At 49.2% G+C, this 27,050-nt stretch overlaps 1 protein-coding gene across 1 annotated transcript in view; it reads left to right on the top strand.

Moving 5' to 3' along the window:
- RHOF (ras homolog family member F, filopodia associated) overlaps positions 1 to 26,632 on the top strand; it is a 46,578-nt gene extending 19,946 nt beyond the window's left edge. Inside the window, 5 exon segments of the mRNA XM_036741115.1 lie at positions 2,547 to 2,751; positions 3,382 to 3,469; positions 23,129 to 23,238; positions 24,678 to 24,812; positions 25,570 to 26,632. Of these exon segments, the coding sequence (XP_036597010.1) occupies positions 2,547 to 2,751; positions 3,382 to 3,469; positions 23,129 to 23,238; positions 24,678 to 24,812; positions 25,570 to 25,734 (703 nt within the window). The 3' untranslated portion in view covers positions 25,735 to 26,632.
- The last annotated feature ends 418 nt before the right edge of the window (positions 26,633 to 27,050 follow it).

Raw genomic sequence — 27,050 nt, 5'->3', positions numbered from 1 at the left:
GGCCCCCTAGTGCTCCTGGGTTCAGTTACGCACTCCTCTGCTTGTCTCCAGTGTCTCTTAGCCTGTCATTAGTGACTTCCTTTGATGCACATGGTGGCTACACTGGTCTTACTGTTCCTCACACACAACATCCAATCTCCTATAGCGCCACCTTTAGTTTCATGCCTGAAATGAACTTTCTCTCCCACCTCTTACATTCCTTTGTTGTTGTTCGGTGGTATCCAACTCTCCGTGACCCTATTTGGGGTTTTCTTGGCAAAGATACGGTTTGCCATTTCCTTCTTCAGCTCATTTTACAGATGAGGAAACTGAGGCAAGCAGGGTTAAGTGGCTTGCGCAGGGTCACACAGCTAGTAAGGGCCTTGAGTCTTGATTTGAACTCAGTTCCTCCCAACTCTATCCACTACACCATTTAGCTGTCCTAGCACATAGGAGCCACTCAAAAAATGTCAGTTGATAAATTGGTTGATTTCCTGATGGGCCAACAGATTTGGAAAGCATGCCATGTTGAGGTTGTGCCCTATGGCCACAGCCATTAAAAGTGGTGTGCTGATTAGGACTACCTGAATTTGAGCCGTCTACCCCAGGGATTTGAACCATATCGTTGCACGTGGCCCTGCCAGATAAACAGCCTAGATTGGTGGGAAAAGAAAAAGAAACAAACATTTAGCAAGCACCTACTATGTGGCAGGCCCTGTGCTCAGAGATTTACAAATATCTCACTTTATTCTACCTGGGAGGTAGGTGGTATTATTTACAGTTGAGGAAACTGAGGGAGCAGCACTGAAGTGACTTGACCAGGGTCACACAGCTCATAAGTACCCAAGGCCATATTTGAACTCAGATCTTCCTGATTCCAAGCCCAGTCAGCATCTTATCCACCGTACCACCTAACCAAACACAATGAACCATTAGAAATGGGTTCTAATATTTGCCCAGTTCCTTTTTTTGGCCTGCTTGCTCTGCTCCATCTATAAAAAGAGGGGGGCCCTCCCAGCTCTCACATTCTATGCTCCAAGGTCCCCTTCCAACCCTGACGTGGGCTCTAATGCATCCCCCTTTCTCTTCTCACATTCTGTGCTCTAAGGTCCCTCCCAGCTGCGACATTCTCTATTACAAGGCCCTTCCAGCTGTGACACTGTGTGTCCCAAGGGCCCCCCAAGCCCTTACATTCTATATAGCTCTGGCCTCCCAAAGGAGCATGTGGATTCCAGGGTGGGTGTCAGCCTCCCACGATATTCCAGACTTCAAGGAGGTGATGCTGAGAAATGCCAGGGGAAGGGAGAGGACGCAGGGCCCCCTCAGAAGCAGTTCTGGCCAAAAAGGAAGAGGGGGAGGATTTCAGGCCCAGCCCTGTTTGCTCGGGATTTCAATAAACTGGTGAATACATACAATGGAGTTTCTGATCATGAGGACTTGCATCAGGCACTATGGCAACCAGAGAAGGTGCATTGGCCCTAGCCTGATTCCCAAGGCGCAGGCAGTCCCTAAGGGAGCACCTCATTCTAAAAATGAGAGATATGGGATCATAGATTGAGGATTGAAAGAGACCTCCAGAGGAAGTACTTCTTTTGGCAGTGGAGTCCGGACCTCTTCCTTTACAGATGAGGAAATCGAGGCACAGTTTAGGTGACTTGTCCAAGGTCACACCGGTTGTGATCGGCAGAACTCAAATCCCTCAACTCCAAATCCAGTCCTTTTTCCACTATACCAACACTACTTCTTGGGCAGGGTTTGGGGGCTGGATGGAAAGACCTGGAGCTGATGGGTTGGGTGGGGCAAAACTTAAGAGGAAAGGAGAGATGAAGGGTCTGCCTCTCTGAGCTGAGTTGAGGACTTGGCTCCCTCTGACCTTTGAGGCTGGAAAGAGAGACCCTGGGCTTGGGGAGCCACAGTCCAATGGGGGAGGCCTCAGTGTGCTGGTATGCTCATCCTATGTGAAGCCTAAACCTAACAAGGGATGCAGTCCACCTTAGAGGAGCTCTCCGTCAGGTGGGGGAGTCCCAGGCAGTCCAAGGAGGTGCCCAATTAGAAAAGGGAGACAGCCCTCTTCCCCCACCCTAAAAGAGCGCCACTCTGAAGGAGAGGGAGGGAACACAGAAGAGGAGAAAATGAAAATGTGCTCAAACCGGAGAGACCCAAGAGATGTGGGGGTGGAGACGTGACGCTGGGCTGTTGACAAGATTATGCTTAGCCAAGCCCCTTCCTTTGCCTTCTACAGCCTCAGTTTCTCCTTGGGAAGGGCGACCACATTGACGGCTTCTGGGGGCATCCACGAAGCCACGGGTCTCGAACCCCTCAGAGAAGCCCCGCCCCTTTCCCTTCCCAAAGGCGGAGTCGACCCTGTACTATTTGTGACCTTAGGGAAACTGAGGTTGGGGAGGGAGCGTGCTGGGTTGGAGGGGAAGAGGCGCGTGGCTCCGGGACCCAGGCGTCCAGCTGCCCGGTTTGCCGAGGGGCGGGGCGGGAGCTGGGGCTCCGCCTCCCCCCCTTCCCTGCCCCCTCCCAACAGGCGCCTACACTGCCTCTCTCCTTGGTTCGGGCAGCCCGGGCGGCCTCAGTTCTCAGCCCGCGCGCCCTGGGCCCAGGCGGCGGCGGTCCATGGCAGACCCCGCACCCCCAGCCCCGGCTGCGGCCCCGACGGCGACCCAGGCCCCCGGCAAAAAGGAGCTGAAGATCGTGATCGTGGGGGACGGCGGCTGCGGGAAGACCTCGTTGCTGATGGTTTACAGCCAGGGGGCCTTCCCGGAGGTGAGGGCCGGAGGGGGGGATGGGGAAACTGGGTGGGGGGAGGGTCGTGCCAGCCCCTTCCTCAGCTTCGACCCTGCCTCCGCTCCCAGCCCTTGCCAACTGTGAGCTGGGCGTCCGACTGCCCGGGGCCAAGGTGCTCGGAATTCCCCGGGGGGGAAGGCTACAAGAGATGCGGGGAGGGGACCCAGGCTCCAGGCAGGGCTAGCCCGGGGAGGCTAACTGGGCTGGCAGCCAGCTGCTCGCCCCCTCCTCTCTAGGTCCTTCCTCTCTCGGCCCCCACCCCTATGCACCCGCCCACTGCCGGAATAGGCTGGGGGTCGTCCTGGGGCGCACATGGAAACACGTCCTGTGGCAGGCGCATGGGATGGGCTGTACGGGACCGGCCCCCTCTCCTTCCCCAGGTTCGGGGGTACCGCTTCCCCCAGCCTAGTTCCCCTCCCAGTAGAACTCTGTAGTAGGGTTAGGAGGAACTCCTCCCCCAGGCCATCCAGGGAAAGGAAGAGATGTGAGGACTTGGCTACTGTTGGGGGGGAATGCCCCGGTCCTCAGGCACCCTGCCGTGGGTACAGCATTATGGAGCGGGGGTCTCCGATTTCCCCAACCTGACCACTCCCCTGATGTCTCTTCTAGCACTACGCCCCTTCGGTCTTCGAAAAGTATACGACCAGTGTGACCCTGGGCAGCAAGGAGGTGATCCTGAATCTCTATGACACAGCAGGTGAGTGGGCGTCCCTGGGGACTTCCCAGCGTGGAGGGGGAAGGACCAGGGTATCCCCAGGGGCCCGGCCTTTCTTGACCAGGCACTCGTTCCCAACCTAGAGGCACGTCCTCTCCCAGCTGGGGCAGAGGGAGCTGAAGAACCCCAGGATGCTATTATTAGTAGTAATAATAATAAAAGTCATTAGTTGCTAACTAGCAATTAGTATTAATGACAGACTTTACATGTGTTTAGTCTTTAAACTATACTGCTGACTTGATACATTGTGGGAGTGCCCCTGGGGGTGCAAGGAGAGTGTAGAGGCTAGTCCAGAACTTCGTGGCATTTTGGGGGGTCATAGGCACCCTACTGGTTATCAGATGATGCCTATGGACCCCTCAGAATAGTGTTTTTAAATGATTGAAGGGAATTCGTGTTTCATTTAGAGGTTAATGAAAATAAAGATATCACTTTTCCCCCATTCAGGTTTACAGACACCCTCCCCCCCTGCCCTGACATCTCTAAGAGAACCTATTAAGCTAGGAAAGATTTGAGGCCTGGACCAGCCAAGCTTGGTTAGGAGAGGCTCAGCCCCTCTCAGGCAAGATGGCAACCAATAGCAGCTCACAATTACCAAGGGGTAGCCATCTCTGCCCGTTGAGGGAGCACCCACGTAATGGTATCGAAGATGCTTGAACTGTTAGGGAGAAGGTGGTGCTTCTAGGATCACTGAATTTGGAGCTCAAGGGATCTTTGAGAGATCATGTAGTCCACATTGATCCTTTTACAGCTGAAGTAGCCCGAAGCACAGACTTTCTCAAGATCACGTAGTGAGTTAGCTGTCCTTCGGTAATTTTCAGTCGTTTCTAACTCTTCTGTGATTCGTTTTGGGGTTTTCTTGGCAGAGATACTGGAGTGGTTTGCCATTTCCTTCTCCAGCTCATTTTACAGATGAGGAAACTGAGGCAAATGGGGTTAAGTGCCTTGCCCAGGGTCACATAGTTAGTAACTGTCTGAGGCTGGATTTGAACTCAGGGAGAGGAGTCTTCCTGACTCCAGGTCCTATGTGAGGTCTGAAATACATGAGGACCAGCTAGATTCATAACTATGCAGATTTATGCAAATGATGCTAAAGAAAGTACCTGGTGGAGAAGGGGAAGAGAATAAGCAATTATAGAGAGCCTACTATTTGATCATCAGGACAACCCTGTGAGGTAGATGTGTTATTGTTCCCATGTCACAGTTAGGGAAACTGAGGCAGACAGTCATTCAGCAACTTGCCCAAAGTCACACACCTAGTATGTGTTTGAGGCTGGATTTGAATTCAGGTCTTCCTGACTGCAGACCTCGCACTCTATCCACTGTAGCTACCCCGAGAATTAGTCTCTGACATCCTCCTTTGGCGCTTTCCAAAAGAGTCCTCAAGTTAGAGGAATCAATCCATCCTAGATTTATGTAACACCTACTATGTGCTGGGCACCGTGTTCCAAGTGCTAGGGATATAAATACAAAAATGAGATCGCCTCTGTCTTTAAGCAGCTCTGAATGTTGGATTCCACACTCTGACCCCAGGGGCTCTGATACTTCTCCCCCACGACTCAGCCCAAGTTATCCCCCAGGAAGATACCGAATCTTAGTTAAGGCTGAGCCCGACTATGGCTCCTGGGCCGAGGGCTCTGCCACCGGTGTTGATCATTGCTTTGATCGCTTAGAGAGAAAGATCCTGGCTGGTTTTCGCTGGCATCAAAATAAGTGTCTAGAACTCTCTGGCCTCCCACCCTAGGCTACAGAAACAGATTCAGAATGGAAAGAAACCTTTGAGATCGGTGAGCCCAAAGCCCTTATTTTATGCAACAAAGATCTGCACGTAGGTTCAGTTTCATTCCAAGTTCAAACAGATGGGACTGGGGCAACGTGGAGGGGGATGGAGGTGGAAGGTGGCCTGAGTCATAGAATGAGAGAATATCAGAGCAAGGAGGACCTGAGAACACAGAATGGCCAAATTGGAAGGGACTTTAGACCGTGGAATCTGTGGTCAGATGGTCCAGGGCTGGGAGGGATGCTGACAGACAGACTGTCAGAAATGGATCGGCCATTAGACTATAGGCTGGCTACGCTGGGAGAGATCTTAGAACAGAATCTCCGAGCTGGCAGGGCACATAGAACATAGAATGTCAAAGCTGCAGAAGTTATCTAGACCATACAGTATGTCCCAAGTTGGGAAGTGTCTTAGATCAGTGGTATCAAACTCCCGTAGAAATGGTGACCATTAAACTGTGCACAGGAATCCCTGCAGGCTACATATTGAACACACATTAATAGTAGAAAACCACATATTAACATTATCTATGTCTTATCACATTTTTCTTATTTTATTATTTCCTGATAATATTTTAATCTGGTTTGGGCCACGCTTGGGAGTGTTTGGGGCCATTGCCAAGTATCTTAGAGCATTAGAATGTCAGGGCTGGGGGAGATTATATAGGTTAGATATAAGATAATATAAGATTCAGAGCCCAGAGAATACTTAGAACATAGAATAGAGCAAAGATAAGAGGGACCTTAGAACATGGAATATCAGGGGTCCTTAAAACATAGAATGTCAGAGATAATAGTGTCCCGAGAATGTCAAAGATAGGAGGGATCTTAGAACATGAAATACCAAGAGTCTTTAGAATATGGAATATCAGGGCTGGGGGAGAGGGGTCCTTAGAACGTGGAATGTCAGAAGGGGAAGGGATGTTATACCATAGACGGTCAGAACTGGGAGGGACTTTAGTTCAGAACATATTGGGGCTAGAATAATATTTCACATGTAGATTCTTCCATGTTTTCGAAATGCCTTCTTCACAAGAACCCTCAGCAGCAGGTATACTGTTTAGAGATCACCTAGTCCAGGCACATCACTTTCAAATGAGTCTCAGAACAGGGAAATGACTTGGCCAGGGTCACACAGCCAAGTGCAGAGACCCTTGTAGTTCATGATGGGTTTAGGGTAGCAGAAGGAGAGGAAATTCATGATATCATACTCATTCATGATTTTAGAAAAGCCCTCGTTGCTTTGCATAAATCTACATATCCCATTGAAGCATCCTCCATGCTGAGATAGACCTAATATCATGAAGGTGCCTGTGGTACCTAAAGCTCCAAGCTTGGCTGATGACCCTCCCTCTTGCTGCAGAGGAGCTGGCCCCTCAGGACCTCCCCAGCCAAGAGACAGGAATCCCTGTGAGCTTCCCACGTACATGTAGGGACCTAGGGCCTACCCCCAGGCTTCACTCCCAGTCCATGTCATAGCAGCTGACCACACCCCTCTGAGATTCCATCAATGTGTGTGAGGCATTGTGACTGACCCTGAGGCTCAAAGGCAAAAATGAGATGGAATTGCCCCCATGCAGGACTTATATTCTACTGGAGGTGAGCAAGGCTTCTTCCCTTGGCAGGGACGAGGGAACTAGGAGGCAGGGTGATACAGTAGGATGAGCACCCAATTTGGAGTCACAGGACCTGGGTTCAAATCCTGCCTCAAACACTTTCTAGACTGTGTGACCTTTGGTAAGTGACTTAACCTCTCTGGGCCACAGTTGGACCAGATGGCCTCTGAGGTCCCTATAGAGCCATGGATCTATACGGCTTCAACTATAAATCCACAGATCTATACATCTACAGAGAAGATCCGGGAGGCATTTAGAAAAATGGTGATTATAGATTTTTCTCAGTTTCTCATCCCTGGGAGCTAGGAAGAGGGGCAGGGCTTATTAGTCCTACTTTATAGATATAGCCAAGATCAAATGGTTTCTCCATCGGTTCCTGTTGGTGTAAGGTTCGGGGATTTTGGCAGGTTGGGGACACCATCACCGATAGAAGAACGCTCTCAGTATGTCAGCACTGCCAAGCTTCCGATCTGGTCTGATGAATGAATGTCAGATTGAAGAAGTGAAAAAGCAATTATTAATCTCTGCTCTTGGGGTCTAAAAGTCTAATAGGAATGACACGGTCCCCAGGCTTAAGGGAACTTCCGGTCCCCTCAAGGAGGTCCCTGGTCTGATAATGTATTTGTTGTTCATCCCTGTCCAACTCTTCATGACTCCATGGACCACATCACACCAATGCTGTCCATGAGGTTTTCTTGGCAAAGATACCATTTCCTTCCTTAAACCATGGCTAATAATCCCTGCAGGCTACATATTAATAGTAGAAAACTACATATTAACATTATCTATGTTTTATCACATTTTTGTTTATTTTATTATTTCCTGATCATTTAGAGAGATTGGATTAAGGCAAACAGGGTGAAGTGACTTGCCCAAGGTCAAACAGCTAGGAAGTATCTGAGGCCACATTTGAACTCAGGTCTATCCATTGAGCCACCCAGCTGCCTGGATAGAGATACTGCCCCTCCCAGATCCTAATCTGGTTAGAGAGATAGGATACACCCATCCACTTGTGGTTACCTATAAAGAGTAAATTATAGGGAACACAGACCCATGCCCAGAGCAAGAGGTTGGTCCAGAGAAGATGGCTGGAGGGTCTGGGCTGGCAGGGCAGATAGAAAAGCTAGGGGAAAATATTATTAAGCACCTACTATGTGCCAGCCATCATCTAAGTGCTTTACAAATATTCTCTCATTTGTTCTTTACAACAACCCTGGGAGGTACATGTGATTTTCCCATCTTACAGTTGAGGAAACTGAGGCAGAGGTGAAGTGACTTGCCCAGGGTTCCACAGCTAGTAAATGAGGCTGAATTTGAATTCAGATCTTCCTGATTCCAGGCCAGGCACCCTACTCACTGCATTACCTAGCTGCCTCTTTAAAAGGATGCTAGTCCACCATGCCAGTCATTGTTCAGTTTTGTGTGACTCTTTGTGGCCCCATTTGGAGTTTTCTTGGCAAGGATGCTGGAGAGGTCTGCCATTTCTTTCTCCAATTCATTTTACAGAGGAGGAAACTGAGGCAAACAGGGATGAAGCGACTTGCCCAGGGGTCCCGCAGCTAATAAGTGTCTGAGGCTGGATTTGAACTCAGATCTTCTTGACTCCAGGTCTAGCACTCCATATACTGTACTACCTCGCTGTCTCTTTAAGAGGATGCGTTAGTCTACTTGTCAGAGATGGCGGCAGAACATAGACCAGGGAATAGCCCAGCACACAGGCTCCTCTGGGAGTGCTCCCTGACAGCCCAACAGGGTGGGGAACCTGTGGCCCCTAGGTCCTCAAGTGCGGCCCTTAGGTCTTCAAGTGCGGCCCTTTGGACCTACAGGGCCTCGAGGCCACACCATTCCCCGCCCCCTTGGCCCAGGAGAAGAAGCTTTCTAGAAGCTCCCAGAACATTAGAGGAGGAAGGGGCTGGGCAATCATAGAGGTTCTCAACTTTTTGAGTCCTGGACCGCTTTGCTTCATAATGGCTTTAAAAAAAAATCCATCATTGAATGAAATGTTACATTTGAGTTCGAGATGAGTGAAAATAAGCAAAGATGTCAGTTTTCCCATCCAAGGGAATGAATGAATTTCCCCTGCAATGTATCCCTGGAGCCCTTGGAGTCTGTGGATCCCAGGGCAAGAACTCCATATAATTCCAACCCGGGGTGGGAGGGGGGAGATGAGGTCCACACAATCTTTAGCATCAAGGCCCCCGCGATGGAGGGGACCTCAGAGGCCTTGTCTAATCACCTGCCATATTTTACAGGTGAGGAAACTGAGGCCCAGAGCAGATTTGCCCAAGGGTTATAAAGACACTAAGCAGTAAAGCCAAGGTGTGTGAATTCAGGTCTTTCACGTGGCTCTGTCTAGCCACCTGTGGGCTGTCTCACTCATTCTGTAGCCTTTCAGTTGGGTGTGATCTGGGACAGGGGGAGGGGAGCGTAGATGGTTCAGGAAGGAGAGAGGCCTGGAAAAAAGACTAACCGGGCTTGGGTGAGGGGAGGGAGGGGAGAGGCCTTTTTGCTGCCCCACATCCCTTGGGTAGTGTTACTTAGAACACTGGGAAATTTAGAGAAAATGCCCAGACGTGGCATGTCAGAAACCCACTGGGGCTCTCAGAGGTGGCTAGATGGAGAAGCAAAGACCTCAAACCCCAAGGCCTGAGGAGGGGGAGAGGCTGGGGGCTTTATAGTGAGATCACCTCAGCAACTCAACCCACTCTCCCCACCCTGTCTCTGAAACACCCACAGGCAGGAAATTGTGGTAAAGTCAGAAGCTTCCTTGGGGGGGGGGGGTGGAGAAGGGGAAGGAGGCTCAGTGGGGGGAGGAGGTGGGAGATGTCAGAGGCTGGGAACTTGACCTCCTCTAAGGTGTTTAGAACAGGCCAGATGGGGTGGGCACGGTGAGAAATTTGGTACCCAAGTCAGAGCCGCCCAGAGCAATCAGAGTGGAAATCCATATACTGGTTTGAGGTTTACTGAATGCTTTTCATACATAGTCTCCTTTGAGCCTTACTACAACATCGGTCAAGGCAGCTAGGTGGCTCAGTGGATAGGGTGTCAGGCCTGGAACCAAGAAGACCTGAGTTCACATCCAGCCTTAGGCACTTCCTAGCTGTGTGACCCTGGGCAAGTCACTTAACCTTTTTGCTTTAATCTACTGGAGAAGGAAGACAAAACACTGCAACATCTTTGCCAAGAAAACCCCGTAGATGGTATTGACGTGATATGGTCCATGGGGTCATGACGAATCGGACATGACTAAACCGAGTGAACAACGACAGCCATATCAGTCCATCGAGAAGCATTTATTAAGCACCTGCTGTATGCCCAGCCCCGGGCTAAGCATTGGCAATACGAAGAAAGGGAAAACACAATGTCTGCCCTCCAGGAGTGCACCTTCTAATGACGGGTCACATCTGAACATCCTCCATCTTCGGGCAGCCCAAGGGCCCCTGGGAGGAAACGTCTTCATCACACCACCATCATCGAGTTCCCCAACCATTGAATGTGACAAGAAGACCGAGGGTACCCTGTACTGGCATTCAATGTGAGGTCAGATTAGGCAGCCTGTAGAGGAGGGGCACGATATCATGGCGCCAGAGGTCAAAAAGCTCATCCACCCCAAGGGAAAGAAATGAACCGATGTCAGGCTGGCCCAGAACCGTGCGGCATTTGACGTTGCTGACAAAATTGAGATTATCAATAAGACGCATCCTACTAGCCTGCCCCTAATAAATAGTGTGCCACCACAACCCCAGAAAGAATGAGCCAAATTAGGAGCAGCTGGGTGGTGCCGTGGATAGAACACAGGGCTTGGAGTCAGAAAGTCTCATCTTCATGAGTTCAAATCCGGCCTCAGACACTTACAAACTGTGTGACCCTGAGCAAGTCACTTCACTCTGTTTGCCTCAGTTTCCTCATCTGTAAAGTGAGCTAGAGATGGAAAATGGCAAACCACTCCAGTATCTCTGCCAAGAAGACCCCAAGTGGGGTCACGTCTGAACAACAGCAACAAGGGGGCAAAGAGAGGGAGCAAAGCTGGGGACAACAGAGCCCCCACACCTTGGGGCGGAGTGTTTGTGAAAACCGCCAAAGAAGAAGTGAGACCTGGGAGGGTGATACCCCGAAGTGACTGAGGCGGGGCTGGGGTTTTCCAAGCTGCTCTTCCTTTCTGGGGAGGAAATGAAGGTAACAAAGAAGTAAGTGAAAGTGAGTTCTTCTCCATTGCCCCCATGGCTCCTGGAGCCTTAGAGCCCACCTGCCCTCACTCAGAGCTCCTTTGCTTCCTGCCACAGGGGCAGATTCCCCCCAAGGGGGGAATTTCAGGCATTTCAGGGGGTCCAAAGGAAGAAAAGAGTTGAAACTGAGTGGCATCCAGGGAAAGAAATCACCCTTGGGGAACATCATCTCATTTTCCTGCCCCCCAGCCTGCTGACCCAAGAGAAGAGGGAGAGAAGTGGGTACTCTGGGGACTTGGGGTGAAGAGAGGCCTTGTCTCAGAGGCAATACCCTCACCCTCCTTCTCTTCCTCTTCTTCCCCTCTTCCTGGCCAGGGCCTCTCTCCTCCCATCATGCCACAGCTCAGGGGACTACAGAGAGCCTCTGATCTGCAGTTTTGAGGACTGGGGTTCAGCTCTGCGTTGGGTCACATCACTCAATTGGCTGGGGGACTTGGGACTTTGGGCAAGTCCCCCCCCCCCCAGGCCTCAGTTTCTTCATCTGTATAATAAGGGGAATGGATTAGATGCCCCCTAAAGGCCCTTCTGGCAGTAGCCCTTAAGATCGAATGAACCCTCTTGTTCCCAGGAGCAAAAACACGGCAGAGTTTGGGACCCTGGTGAAAGTGGATAGATGGGGGATCAGGACAGGATCAGGAAACAAGGCACAAGGGGGCATTTTAAGTTGGGGTGGGCCTGGTCTGAAAGGACTTCTCTGAAAGAAGTTGCTTCAGGCCTCACCGGCTGAGAAACGCCTCCCACAGCCCTGAATTGTAGACAGCTCCTCTCTCAGAAAGAAGTGTGTTGCAAACTCCCTCCCTGAAGTGAACCACAGGCCTTGCAGTCAAGTTTTTCTGCCTTAACAGGAAACCAGGGAGTGGGGGTGAAGAGGAGAGGCATTGGAGGGCCTGGGGGAGTCAGGATGGTGCAATAGAAAGAACTCTAGGTTGGGCATGAGGAGCTTAGGGGCACAAGTCTTGGCTTTTCCTTGTGTGACCCTGGGGAGCTATTTCCTCTCACTGGGCTACAGTTTCTGCACCTACTAAGGGAGGGAGTTGGGTGTTATTCATTTATTCGTAACCAATAGCCTGAGACTAGAGTGCCTATTACGTAGTCATTCAACATACACGGTTGAGGGGAAGGTCAGTGGACTGTCATGATAACATTTACATGGTGCTTCAGGGTTTGCAAAAGAAGGATATCTATAAAGGGATCAGCATGGAGCCTGACATATAGTAGGTGCATAATAAATGCTTGTTTCCTCCCCTCACAACCCTATCGAAGGATCACAGACCTAGAAGGGACCTTAGATCTCATTTAATCCAACTCCCTGGTTTTACAGATAAGGAAACTGAAGAGTTTTTGAAGTGACTTACCCAAGGTCACATGGCTAATATCAAACTCAAATCTTGTGTGACTCCCAATTCAGAGCCCTTACCCCATTGCCTAGCACATAGTGGGTACTTAATAAATGCTAGTTGACTAATTGGCTTTCCATGGAACCATACTACATCTTATGAGGCAGGGAGTATCAGCATTATCCTGAATTTGCAGATGAGAAAACTGAGGCAGGCAGAGGTCACATAATGTCTGTCTGAGGTAGGATTTGAACCCAGGTCCCTAAGACATCTTGAAAAATCCAGACAGAACATCATGAAGAAATTTGAAGGACAGAATTCTCAGCCGGTGGGAGTGGGGGAGCCAGGGAAGGTGGTTGGACAAGGTGGAAAGATTTCAACAGGCAGAGATAAAGGGAGTCCATGTCAGAAAGACATGTGCAAAAGCGTGGAGGTGGGAAATGGCATGTTGTGGTTGGGGACAAGATCCAAGTCCATTTTGGTTAAGAATTGCAAGCTTGAATATGAAGCAGGACTAGGAAAATAAGTTGGAGTCAGAGTGAAGCATGCCTCATGGGCTAGGCTAAGGAGCTTGAATATAATGCTGGAGGTAGCAGGAAGCCATGGAAGTTTTTTGAGCAGGACAGTGACATCAGAATCTGTGTGTCAGACTATTTTGGTGGAGATACAGAGGGTGAATTGGAATCTGGAGAGACTGGAGACAAGGAGAATAGTCAGGAGGCCATTGTTATAGTCTCTTTGAGAGATGCCAAGGATAGGTGCCTTGTGAGTGGAGAGGAAGGGATCTGGAAGCTGCTGTGAAAGGCATCTTGACAGCTGATCATCTCTAGCACCCCTTCCAGCTGGAGTCTGTCACTCTGGGATTCCTTCTAAATAGACTTTTATTCTCTGGGGCCAGGGGGACTCACCAGGGAGGGGCTACAGCTCCTGTTTAGGCTAGGACAGAGGCTTGGGCCTTTGAAGGAAAGCCTGGGAGTCTTGGGAAAGGGGAATGAGAGGGATATCAGGCCTCGATTCTAGATTTCTCCTTTATAAATCTCCCTAATCTCAGGGAGACTAGGCTGGAAGGCCCATCACTCCATCTCTCAGGGCAATGGAAGGAGGGGAATAGACTCAGGGTCTCCGGGCAGCTAGGTCCCATTGGATTTCCCCCTTCCCAGAACATGGAGACTGTTGGTGCACCATGTCCAGTGGCTCCTGGAGCCCACTCCTGGATACTTCTGTTCATCCAGGCAAGGCCATTAGTCACCTCAGAGTTATTCTGGAGGCCTGGCCGGAGGCCCGGAAGGGAGGGAGGGAGGGAGGGGTGGTCCCAGGGAGAGCCAGGACCCTTCTAATCTCTTCCTTAGGAGTTTAAGCTGGGGTGGAGCAGAAGCAAAGGTCTTTTTCTTCCTCCTCCAGAGGCTGCTGAAGTGACTGGGAGTCTTGGTAAACTCCAAAGAATCTCTAAGGATTCCCCCCTCCCAACCCTCCAGGCCTGGCCAGGACCAGGTGACGAGGCTGCTCTGGAATGCTGGCTGCTGGAATCCACTTTAGATACTGAGACTTAGGGGTCCTTGGGGGGGAGGGGCAAACAGGTCTAGTCTCACAATCATGGGGGGGAGGGGCAGGAACCTGACCTGGGTTCCATCACGAATTCCCTGTGCAGCCTTGGGCAAATTGCTTGCCTTCTCTGGGCCTTCATTTTCTTCACCTGTATAATAATAGTGATTGCTCAGATTTATATAGGGCTTTAAACTTTGCAGTGTCCACACTGGGTACAAGTGCTATTTTTAACCACCCTCTACAGATGAGCAAACTGAGACTCCAGGAGGTTGAGCCATTTGTCCAGGGTCACACAGGCTGAGATGTAGACCTTGTGCAGCCAGGGAACGCACCAGATTCAACGCTGAACTCGGGTCTGGGGGACCTGAGTTTGAATTCAGCCTCAGACGCTTACTAGCCGTGTGACCCTGGGCAAGTCTCTTAACCTCTCTCAGCCTCAATTTCCCAATCTGATTAAATGAGGGAAAAGCCCTTAGCACGGTGGCTGGCGCGTAGTAGGCACTCAGTGGACCCTTATTCCCTTCTCTGCAGTATAGCCAAGTAAGGGTAGAAAGGATCTAAATCAATTGAGTCAGTAAAGTGTGGACAGTCATTTCTGCTTGAAACCTTCCCACGGAGGGCAATGCATGGCTGCACTGAGGCTGGCAGGAACTTGCTAATTCAAAGGAAGGTAAAGAACTAGCTGGCATCTCCTCAAGAGAAAAGGAGCAACCGAGTACCACCAGCCAGCACTCTGCCACGGCACAACTCTTCCTTCCTCCCTTCTTCCCTTCCTCCCTCCCTTCCTTCTTTCCTTTCTCCCTTCCTCCTTCCTTCTCTTCTTTCCTCTCTCCCTCCCTCTCTTCCTTCCTTCCTTCCTCCCTCCTCTCCCTCCTTCCTTTCTCTCTTCCTCGGTCCCTTCTTTCTTCCTGAGAATGAGCCAGCAGATCTATCCACAAGGACAGCAGAGGCCTAAGGCACTCACTTCCAGCAGGTGTGGAGGGCAAGGTGACCAGCGCACTGTGTTTATGTTCCTGCCAGTACCAAGTAACAGCCACGGGCAAACAATGAGCATGTTGGTTTCTCTCCCGGGAAAAAGTGGAAGGGTTGGTATCGGTCAGAGAAAAGGTTGCTGCTGACAGTGATTGGTGGCTCCTTGATGAGAGATGCAGAGGTGGACACAAGCAAGGGAGAAATCAGCTGTCTTTCCAGGGCATGTACCTGGGTGTGATAGAAGGCCTGCCAAGACCCATGAGACCTAATGATGTGCACCACCCACTCAGAGTGAGTGACTCACATGGGGCCAATCTACACTTCCTGCAGGAACCAAAGACATTGTTGGGAGGATGATGTCCCGGGCAGGAAATAAGTTGGTATTTTAATCTCTTCTTCGAGTTAAAGGTAGAAGCTTCAGAATAGAAAAGTGAGATAGACAGCATGGCATATGGATAGAGGGCTAACCATGAGGCAAGAAGACCTGGGTTCAGATCCCACCCCTGACCCATGTTGGCTGTGTGACCCTGGGCAAGTCCCTTAACCTCTGAGTACTCTAGGTACTCTCTAAGACTGTCAGTTGCAGAACCACTGGAGATCTGAAATGCTAGAGAGTGTTCCCCACACCAGGAGTTCTCTACATTGAGAAAGTCACAGGTCTAGATTTCCCCTTCCCCCCAAAAAAGGGAGGAGGAGAAATCAGTCAACTATAGTGAACAAACATTTTTTAAAGCACCTACTATGCGCCAAAAAAGAAAGGGGAATTTGGGATGTGAACAATCAGTTATTAAAGCAGTGTGTCAATCTAGATAAGATGGGGAAAGCCAGCCAGAATTGGAGGGACGTGCTGTATTTGGGGAGAGCATATCATAAAGCCGCTTTTTGCTTTTCTTTGTCTTTCTAGAGCTTAGCATAGAACCTGGCACATAGTAACTGTTTTAAAAATGCCTACTGAGTTCAGTGAAACTATAGTTGGTTCCCATAGTCAAAATTCTGTAAGGGAAGCTGTCTCAAGCTGTATAGGACAGAGAAGGAAGGAGGGAAGGGAGAAAGGGAGGGAGGGAGGGAGGAAGGAAGGAGGGAAGGAAGGAAGGAAGGAAGGGAGGGAGGAAGGAAGGAGGGAAGAAAGGAAGGAAGGAAGAGAAAGAGAGGGAGGGAGGGAGGAAGGAAGGGAAAGAGAGGGAGGGAGGAAGGAGGGAAGAAAGGAAGGAAGGGAAAGAGAGGGAGGGAGGAAGGAGGGAAGGAAGGAAGGAAGGAAGAGAAAGAGAGGGAGGGAGGGAGGGAGGAAGGAGGGAAGGAAGGAAGGAAGGGAGGGAAAGAGAGGGAGGGAGGGAGGAAGGGAGGAAAGAAGGAAGGAAATAAAAAATGATATTTGAGAATCCTATTTAGATTTTTTGGTCCATGGCTTTAAAAATAGGACTGATGTGCTGCTCATGCCCAGGCATAGAATGTACCTCATGAAAGACTGTATTTGCTAAGAGCCTTGAAATTCCAATCAAAAGGAGTTTAAATGGGAAAGTTAGATTAAATAATGTTTGTTGAATTGCACTGAAAGGGACAGGAGGGAGGAGGGAGAGAATTACCTATAAATGGCTGCCAAAGCAAAAACCAGAGAGAGGAGCAGGAGCAACGCAGGCAGCAGAATATAACAGCAGAGAGGACCAATGATGCCTGCCCGGGATCCAAAAAGAAAGGGAGTGAGTGAATTTATGACCTCAGAGGCAAATATGCAGACTCTGACCAATGAACAAGGCAAATGATTTATCTTAATACAAGAAGGCAGGATGGGAGTGGGCTGGGAGTGACGACTACAGTATGGTTAAGGAAGGATGTGTCTTATTCAAAAGAACAAAACAGGTAAAAACATGATGTGGCATTATGTATGTGCGTGTACACACATATATATGTATATATACACACGTACATATATGTATATATGCGCATACATACACACATATTAAGAACTTGCTATGTGCCAATTCCCATGCTAATTAGATCACTCACTGAACAGATCTCTTCCTTGGGCTTTATAGGATTAAATCACAATTGATCAAAAGAAGGATGAACTACTCAATTCCGCCTTTACTTTTGTGATCTCTGCCAAGGAAAATAACTTTCAGATGAGGGAGGAAGGAACAAAAATGGTTAACAGGGAGTTGAAAACCAAAAGAAGCATGGAGATTTCAGGAAAACACTGAGCTCTCCTCAATGAATTCAAGCCACCAGGCCCAGATGAATCCCAACCCAGGTGGCACATTGGGTAGAGCGCTGAGCCTGGAGTGAAGAAGACCTGAGTTCAAATCTGGCCCCAGATACTTGCTAGCTGCATGATCCTGGACAGGTCTTAACCTCTATTTGCTTTTGTTTTCTTATCTGTAAAATGGGGATAATGATAGTATCTACCTTCGGGTTGTCCTGAGGATCAGATTAGATAATAGTTGCAAAGTGCTTAGCACCAGTGCCTGGCCTACATTAAGCACCATGTAAATGTTAGCTATTATTCTATGATTGCTGAGCCAGGGACTTTTGGTTTCCAAAAAGATCACCATGAATGGGAGAAGTGGATTGGATTGGAAATAGTTACATGTCTTGGAAAGAGAGAGAGAGACAGAGAGAGGAGAGAGAGGGAGAGAAGAGAGAGAGAGAGAGAGAGAGAGAGAGAGAGAGAGAGAGGAGGGAGACAGAGAGAGAGGAGAGAGAGAGACACAGAGAGGGAGAGAGAATAAGAGAAAGAGAGAGAGAGGAAGGGAGGGAGGGAGAGACAGAGAGAGACACGCACAGAATGAGAGACACAGAGAGAGAGCTCAGTGGTGTAGTAAAGAGAATCCTGGACTTAGAGTCAGAAGAGGCCTAGATTCAAATCCAAATTCTGACATTTATTAGCTGTGTGCCTTTGGGCTGTCAACCTCTAGTTTGTGCACATCTTAAAAAAAGGAAGTGGTTAACACAGAGTCGGTGTGGCTTCATCATGAGCGAGTCGTGCCAAACTGACCTCATTTCTTTTTTTGAGAATGCTACAACACAGTGATAATAGTTTACCTAGGTTACGGCAAAACAATTCACGAAGTCTCTCACTGTTGCCTTGTAGACGAGATGGTGAGATATGAAGTAACCTTGGCTAGGTGGTACAGTAGAAAAAGCTCTGGGTCTGGAGTCGGGAAAACCTGAATTCAAATCCAGCCTCAGACACTTACTAGCTGTGTGACCCTGAACAAGTAAGTCGCTTAACCTGGTTTGCCTCAATTTTCTTATTCGTAAAATGCGGATAATGACACCTACCTTGTAGATGCTGAGACGATCAGACAAGATGATAGCATTTTGAAGTGCTTAGCACAGTGCCTGACATATTTGGCTGTTGTTCGTCGTTGCTGAGTTGTTTCAGTCACGTCCACCTCTTCACGACCCCATTTGGGGTTTTGTTGGCAAAGATCCCAGAGTAGTTTGCCATTTCCTTCCCCAGCTCATTTTACAGATGAGGAAACTGAGGCAAACTGGGCAAAGTGACTCCCCTAGGGTCACCCTGCTAGTAAGTGTCTGAGGCCACATTTGAACTCAGGTTTTCCCGCATTCTATCCACTATGGCGCCACCTAGCTGCCTGATACCTAACATACTGGATTACAAAGTCAGGGTTCAAAAGGGCCTTGACAAACTAGAATGAATCTGGGGCCAAATCTAATTAAATGAAATCCGACTGGGATAAACAAGTACTATACTTAGGTTCACATGGAGGGAGGAAGACAAAGCACAAGAGGGAGCTGAAAAGTGTGTGGGGGGAGTCCTTTCTACATCTGTAACCTCTCCCAACTTTGCCTCTTCTCTTTAGTGACCCAGCCCCTGTCTTGACTGACTCCACCACCTCTCTCCTAGGCTGTTGCCGTAGACCCCGGTTGGTCTCCCTGCCTCCAGGCTTTCCCTCCTCCAGTCCTTCCTCTTCATAGCTGACCCAGTGATGTTCTAAAGTACAAGTCTGCTCTGGTCACTTCTTTCCTCTAGAATCTTTAGTGACTCCCTAGTGCCTCTAGGATAAAGCACAAACTCCTCTGTTTGGCATTGAAAGTTCTTTGTGATCTGCCTCCCATCCATCTTTTCAAACTTACTGCTAGGTAATTCCTTTCACTTACCCTGTAGCCGCACTATTTTCTGTGCATGGCATTACATCTCCCACCTCTGCTCCTTTGCATGGGCTGTGTCCTGGGTCTGGATGTTCTCCCTGCTCACCCTTCAAGTGTTACGCCTTCCAAGCTGCCCTCCCTGATTCCTCCCAGGTGTTAGCCCACCCTCTCCTTCCCCACTCTGATGTTATATCTTCTATTTACTCATCTGGATACATGTCATATTCCTCAAGTATGATGTAAGCTCCTCGAGGGCAGGGTCTGGCTTGTCTCTGCCTTTGCATCCACAGGGACTAGCCTGGGATCCTCCACCCAGGGCTCTTCCAGTGAGGAAGCTGCCTCCATCAAAGCAGAGAGTGACAGCTCTGACAATTCTATTCTAGACGGTTGACTAATGTGAGTCAGGACAGTAGATTTAGAGCTGGAGGAACCTCAGAGGTCAGAGAGTCCAACCCCTCCCTCCATTTTACAGATGAGAAAACAGGCCTGGAGAGGGGAAGTGACCTGGTCAAGGGCACACTGAGAATGAAGCGGCAGAGACAGGGATGAAGATAATCTCCCTGCCCTGTGTTCTTGTCAGGCCCCAGCCAGCCACTATGTAGCTGGCACATAGTAAGTGCTTAATAAGTACTTGGTGGATGAATAGAAAGAAGGAAGAAAAAGAAAGAGAGAAAAAAGAAAAGGAAAGGGGAAAGGAAGAGGAGAAAGAAAGAAAGAATGGGGAAAAGAGAAGGAGAAAGAGAAAGAACAGGAAAAAGAAAGAAGAGAGAGAAAGAATGGGGGAAAGAAGAGAAAGAGAAAGAAAGAGGAAAAAGAACAAGAGAAAGGGAGAGAGAAAGAATGGGGGAGAAAGAGAAAGAAAGGGAAAAGAAGGGGAAAGAAGGAAGAGAAAAATGAGAGAGGGAGAAAGAGAAAAGGAAAAAGAAAGAAAGAATAGAGGAAAGAATAGGGGGAAAAGAAATGAGAAAGAAAGAGAAAAGAAGAAATGAAAGAAGAAAGAAAGAAAGAAGTTGCATTAAGAAGAGACAGCATGTCCACAGTAGTGAGGAAAGTGATAGCTTCATGGTCCCCTGCCCTAGTCAGACCACAAGTAAAATGCTGTCTGCATAACTGGGTGCCACAATTCAGGAAGGACATTGATAAAATGGAACAAGTCCAGAGAACAGTGGTCAAGATGGCAAGAGGTCTAGAGGCTGTGTCATAAGATGTAAAACCTTTAACAACCCAGCTCTAGTCTCCCTTGCAAGCTTTATTAAACACAATTCCCCATACATTACAACGCAGTCACTTCTATTGGTCACATGGTACACTCCGTCTCCCATCTCCATGCCTTTGCCAAGGCTGTCCCTCATGCCTGGAATGCCCTCCCTCCTGTGATCCAAGTGTCTTCTTTGCCTTTCTTGATTCCCCTCTCTTCCTCCCACCCAGTAACCCCTCCTGCTGCCAAGTTACCCTGTCATTAACTTGTATGCATTTTGTATATACCAATATGTACATATACATATTGACTGGTGCCCACGTTAGCCAACTTCACTGCAATAAGAAAGTTCCTTTATTTCTCCATAATTGATTCCGTATCTGACTCCCCATAAGAGCTCTTCCAAACCTTCTCTTCCCCCCTCAACTCTCCCACACAGCTTCTTCCCCACTCTTCAGCTGAAGATCTTGCCTCTTTGGTGAGAAATAGAGGCAGGGAGTAGTGTAGCGGCCTGGAATCAGGAAGACTTGAGTTCAAATTCAGCCTCAGACACTTACTAGCTGTGTGACCCCTGTTTGTCTCAGTTTCTTTAATTGTAAAATGCTGATAATAAAAGCATCCTACTTTGCAGACTTGTGAGGACCAAATGAGATGATGATATTTGTAAAGAGTGCTTAGCACAGTTCCTGGCACATAGTAGGTACTATATAAATCTACTCTTTCCTCTTTTCTCAATCTCTATCCCAAAATCTTTGACATCAGCTCTTCTTCTCTGCTCCTTTCCTCCAGCCTCTGACAAAAAAGTGGTCTCTCTTGCTAAGACCAACCCCTCTACACGTGCCCTGGATCCCAGCCCTTCCATCTTCTCTAGCAGACTATAATCTTGATTATTCCCTCACTCTCGCTGGTCTTCAACCTCTCAGTCAATTGATAAACATTTATTAAGCGCCTACTATGTGCCAGGAACTGTACTAAGTGCTGGGGATACAAAAAGAAGCAAAAGACAATCCTTGCCCTCAAGGTACTTATAGTCAATATGCAAACAAATATACACAAACAGGCTATATATAAGATAAATAGAAAATAATTAAGAGGGAAAGCACTGAAATTAAGAGGGGCTGGGGAAGGCTTCCTGGAGGAGGTGGGATCTGAGTTGGGACTAAAAGGAAGCCAAGGAGGTCAGTAGGGAGAGTGAAGGAGGGACACCTACCATCTTCCTACCAGTTCTTTTCCTACTGCTTTCATACGTACAAGTCTCCCATCCTTTAAATTAAAAAAAAAAAGCCTTTATGAGATTCTGCCATCCCCTCAAATTGCTCTCCTCGTGCTCCTCCTCAGCCAAATTCCTAGGAAAAAAACTGTCTACACTTGCTGCTTCCATTTCCTTTCTTCTCACTCATTCCTCAAGCTTTTACAAACCAGATTCCAACCTCATCACTCAACTGACGTTGCGGCCTCCAAAGCTGCCAGTGATCCTTTGATTGCCAAATCTATGGGGTTTTCTTATTCTTCAGTTTTCTGCTGCAGTTGACACAACTGACTAATTCCCTCTTCTTCTGGGTATTCTGTCCTCTCCGGGTTTTCGGGACACTGCTCTCTTCTGGTTCGAGGAACCACAACAACTAGAATTTACATAGCTCTTTAAGGTTTGCAAAGTGTTTATAAAAATTATCTTGTGTGATCCTATCAACAACCCCAGGAGGTAAATGCTTGTTATCCCCATTTTATAGGTAAGGAAACTAAGGCAGATAAGGATTAATTGACTTGCTTATGGTCCCTCTGCTTGTAAGTGTCCGAGGTAGGATCTGAACCTCAGGTCTTCCTGACTCCAAGTCTTACACTCTATCCCTTGTGCCAACCAGCTGTTTCCTGCCTGACCCAGCTCTTTCTCTAGCTTCTTTGCTGGTTCATCATTCATATCATGCCCCCAACTGTCGTGTTCCTACAAAGTTCTGTCCTGGACCTTCTCTTTTTTTCTCTTCCCATCTCCCCTCCTTCCTTCCTTGCCTTTTCCCCCTCCCTCTGCCCTTCTCCTCTCCTTTCCTCTCCTCTCTTCTGTCTCTGTCTCTCTCTGTCTCTCCCTCCCTATCTCTCTTTGTCCCTCCCTCTCCCTCTGTCTCTCTCCTCCCTACTTTCTCGCCATTCTCACTTTCTCTCTCCTCTCTCCCCCAGCTCTCTCTGTGTCTGTCTCCCCCTCAGCCCCTTCCATCTGTCTCTCCCTCTCTGTCTGTCTCTCTCTACACACACACACACACACATTCTGTATAGACTGTATATACATACATAACATAAGCGGTAGATTTGTTGTGGTGGTTGTCACCTGAGAGGCTTACTCTTTTGGGCTCCAGTGGCCAGAGGAGCAGGGAATGAAAGTTGCAACAAGCCATATCTAGGCTAAGGAAAACCTTCCCCATCACCTGAGCCACCCAAAAGGATATTGGATTGCCTTAGGAGGTAATGGGTTTGCCACCACTGGAGGTCTTCAAGCAGAGACTGGCTGACCACCTAATCAAAAATTTATTGGGTATGTTATAAAGGGCAGCTAGGTGGTGCAATAGATGGAGCACTTGGCCTGGAGTCAGGAAGACCTGAGTTCAAATCCAGCCTCAGACACTGACGAGCTGTGTGACCCTGGGCAAGTCACTTAACCCTGCTTGCCTTAGTTTCCTCATCTATAAAATGAGCTGGAGAAGGAAACGGCAAACCATTCCACTACCTCTGCCAAGAAAACCCTAAATAAGGTCACAAAGAATTGCACACGATTGAAAACAACTGAACAATATTATAAAGGAAATTCTCGGTCAAGTATGGTAGGACCGGATGGCATTGGATTGTTCTTTATCCCTATTTCTCAGGTCAGGAAGACTATGACCGCCTTCGTCCACTGTCGTACCAGAACACTCACCTTGTCCTCGTCTGCTACGACGTCATGAACCCCACCAGCTATGACAATGTGCTCATTAAGGTGAGGGCTCTGTTCCCCACAACCTCCAACTCTAAGGGCCAGAGAGAGAGAGAGCTCTGGGCCCTGACCCTCCGCAGGTCACTGGGTGAGGCTGGTAGGAAAAGGTCAGCACCATGGAAAGTTCCTGCTGGAAAGAAGGTCACAGGTGGAGTCTGGGATTACGAACTATGGCTGAAATCTCCAAGGTCCCCACATGCAGGGATTCTTCTCATAACCCCTACCTAGAGCCAGGCTGAGCCTGGGCACACAGCAACCCTGTGATTGCTCAGAGATCACGGGAATCACAACTTCCTTCCTTCAAACAGCACTTTCAGGGTTGCCAACTCTGCCACAACCCTAAGATGTGAGTAGGGCAAGGATCATCATCCTCATTTTTCAGAGGAGGCATCTGGGGTTGAGATGAACAAATTGGCCAAGGCCACAGAGATACTGAGTGATGGTACCAGGAGCCAGAGACCTAGAACAAGCCACTTCACCCCTCTCCAGTGTAGTTTCTCCTCCATAAGATGGGGATGATCACCTCTACTTCACAGCGTTGGTGTGAGAGTAAAATAATGCATGTAAAATGCTTTGCAAACCTTAAAACAATGTATAAACATTAGATTTCTCCTATTATTATCGGAGAGATTGGGTAAATAGTGAGCCTCGGGACCCAGCCCTGGCTTCAAAGCCTTCCTCTAATAGCACTGTGTAACCCTGGCTGCGTCGCTTCACCTCCACCAGGCTGTTTTCTCATCTGCAGTAGTAGCACCTGCCTCAATGACAACGTTCCAAGGCTCTAAGTTGCTTAGGAGATGGCACTGTGTGTTGGTAGAAGGAGTTTTCTCCTTTGGGCATATACCAATTTCCATTTTCATTTCATATACCAATGAAATCACCCGTCTGGTCCTTTAATCATCATCATCATTATTATTATTTAGAGCTGGACAGGCCCTTAAAGATCATCTTACAGATGAATAAACTGAGGCCTAGAGAGAAATGGCTCAGTTAGGGTCTGTTAAGTAGGTAACAGAACTGGGATTCAAATCCACCAACCTTTACCCCATATCACAGATTTGATGGACATTATGGAAAGAGAACTGGCTCTGGAATCAAAGGGCCTGGGTTCAAATCCTTACTGCCTTGTGATTTGGAGGGCAAGTCCCTTCCCCCCAACAGGCCTCAGTTTCCTTATCTGTAAAATTGGGGAGGGTGGACTAGATGATCACTTCCTGCCCTAAAGTTATGATGCTACTTGGATGACCTTGGACAATTCCCATCCCATCCTTGGGGCTGCAGGTTCTTCATCTGTAGAATGAGGGGTTGGCCGGGCTGGCCTCTGAGGTCTCTTCCAGCTCAATAGGCTCCTATGGTATCCACTGCTCTGGGCACTTGCTGTGAGGCACCCCCTCCCCCTGTGCTATCTATGACTTGATGCCATCTGCTCCATCCCCCTACAGTGGTACCCTGAGGTCACTCACTTCTGCCACGGGACGCCTATGGTTCTCATTGGCTGCAAGACTGACCTGAGGAAGGACAAGGAGCAGCTGCGGAAGCTACGAGCTGCTGACCTAGAACCCATCACCTACGCCCAGGTCAGTGGAGGCTGGAGACTTCTCTAGTCCCCAGCACCAGTTACAGGTCCCTTCCTGATCAGTGTGAGCACAGTTCTCTAGAGACGTTGCCCTCAAATGAAGCAAGGCTGAAGAATCACAACACAGTCTGTCTCAGGGCACCAGGGGTGGTTGGAGGAATCCCATTGTCGCTCCCACTTTTAAATGCTACTGATATTTTAAAATCAATCTCCCTCCGTCTCTCCCCATCCCTCTCTTTCCTTCTCCCTTTCTCCCTTTCCCTCCCTCCCTCTCACTCTCTCTCTCCCCACTCTCACCCCCTTCTCTCCTCTCTCTCTCCTTCCCTCCCCCCACCTCCTTCACCCTTTGCTAAGCTGCCCTTCCTTACAGCCTATCAGATTCATCTGGCAGAAGCTGAGCTCCTTTATGGGACCAGCACCTGCCCCACGACAAACAGTCTTTTATTTTCCATCAACACAAGACTGGTGAGGGCCCGTCCCAGGGTGGAGAGAACAGGGGGCATCTGGGGCTGATGAGGAGGGAGCAATTGGCCAATTCAGACTGTTTCCATCTCTTCTATCACCCATCGCATGTAATCCTCCCAAACTGCACCAGGCTGCAGGAGGAAGCAGGGTTGGAAGGATCTTTGTAGGGTGGGGGTGAGAACTGAGGTTTCCTGCCAATGCTAATCTCCCATGCCCAGGGTTACCTGGCTCAAGCAACTCCCCCATGTCCCTGGGCTTCTAGTGATTAATACTGGACCCTGCTTCCCCCACAGGGTGAGAGTGCCTGTCAACAGATGAAGGCAGCCCTGTACCTGGAGTGTTCGGCCAAATTCCGGGAGAACGTGGAGGATGTGTTCCGAGAGGCCACCAAGGTCGCCCTTAGTGCCCTCAAGAAGGCCCAACGAAAGAAGAAACGGCACATCTGTCTTCTGCTGTGATGGGATCCCAGGTCCTGGACAGCCCCTGGATGGGCTGGGCCAGCGGTCTTTGTCTCTCCAATCTCCTAGGGAGCTAGTGGCTGGGGAGGAAGGGGGGAGGGTGACATCAGTGCAGCTCTGGGAAGGGACCTTAGACCCCATCCCCAGGTGACTCCTTTCCCAGCTCTGAGTCAGCGCAGAGCTGGCAAGATCCCCAGAGCAGGGCATAGAGTGCCTCCCATGGAACGCACAGCCCCGAGTGATTCCTTTCTGCCTGGTTGGAGCCAATGACTCCCAACCAGTCTCTTGGGTTTGGCCCTCATGCTGAAGATGGGGTTTGGAGGCTGCCCACCTCAGGCGACCAATCCCCATTCACTTATTAATAAGCACCTATGTACCAGGCTCTGTGCTAGGTGGTGGGGTTACAAAGATAATGAAACACTCCCTACCCTCAAGAAACTCCCATTCTGTCAGGCACTGGGGAGAAAGGAGCCGTTGCTTGGGTCTAAGTGTCCATGCCCTACCTGTTAAGTGGACCACATGGGCAGCTTTTTCCCCTTCATCCCAGGGAGGTGGAGGAGGGGGGTCAGCCAAGCCCTCTGGGCGAAGCACAGGACTGATCCAGGGAGAATGTGCAGGGGAAGCCAGACATGGCCAAGCTCCCAGGATGAGCTGCTTGGAGAGGCCGATGGCCGTCACTGGCAGGATGGACAGCTGTCTAGGTGGATTTTTGCTGAGGTCTTCCTGTGTACAGGTTGGACTAGCTGACGTCTGAAACCCTATCGTGCCGAGTCTATTAGTCACCCAGCTGACACATGGGATGCCTGCTGTCAGAGGCAAACCTAACAGAGACTCTGGAATTCCCAAAGCCCCTTTCTCACACCATCTTGGCCACATTCACATTTGACATTAAAAACCACCACTGGTACAAAAGATATGACACTTGTCGGCTGGCCCTGTTACTTGGTTGGGAAAGTCAGTGAGTGGGGAAGACCACTAATGTCTGGGAGGCAGATAGCCAGAAAAGCCCATTTCATTGTGCCTGTAACAGCCCCCTTCCCATTCCCCAAACCCCGGGTGGCTGAGATAACAGGTCCTGCTCCCTCTTCCTTCCTGCACGCAAAGGTCTGGGCCTATCAGAGAGCTGCAGGCAGTAACCACGGGCCCTCAGATGCCTGCCTTCCTTCCTTTATCCCTCCTTCTCAAACACAACTGTGTCTCCCATTCCTTCCTCTTGGGATACGGCAGCCCACTCTGCTGCTTATCTTACAGCTGGACAAGCTGAGGCCCAGGGAGGGAAAGGGTATTAATCAGAGATATTCCCATCCTCTCTGCTC

Source organism: Trichosurus vulpecula, chromosome 1 (genome assembly GCF_011100635.1).
Source record: "Trichosurus vulpecula isolate mTriVul1 chromosome 1, mTriVul1.pri, whole genome shotgun sequence".
Taxonomy (NCBI): Eukaryota; Metazoa; Chordata; class Mammalia; order Diprotodontia; family Phalangeridae; genus Trichosurus; species Trichosurus vulpecula.
Note: the sequence above shows the minus strand (reverse complement) of the source record. Positions and strands in the feature narration are given on the sequence as shown.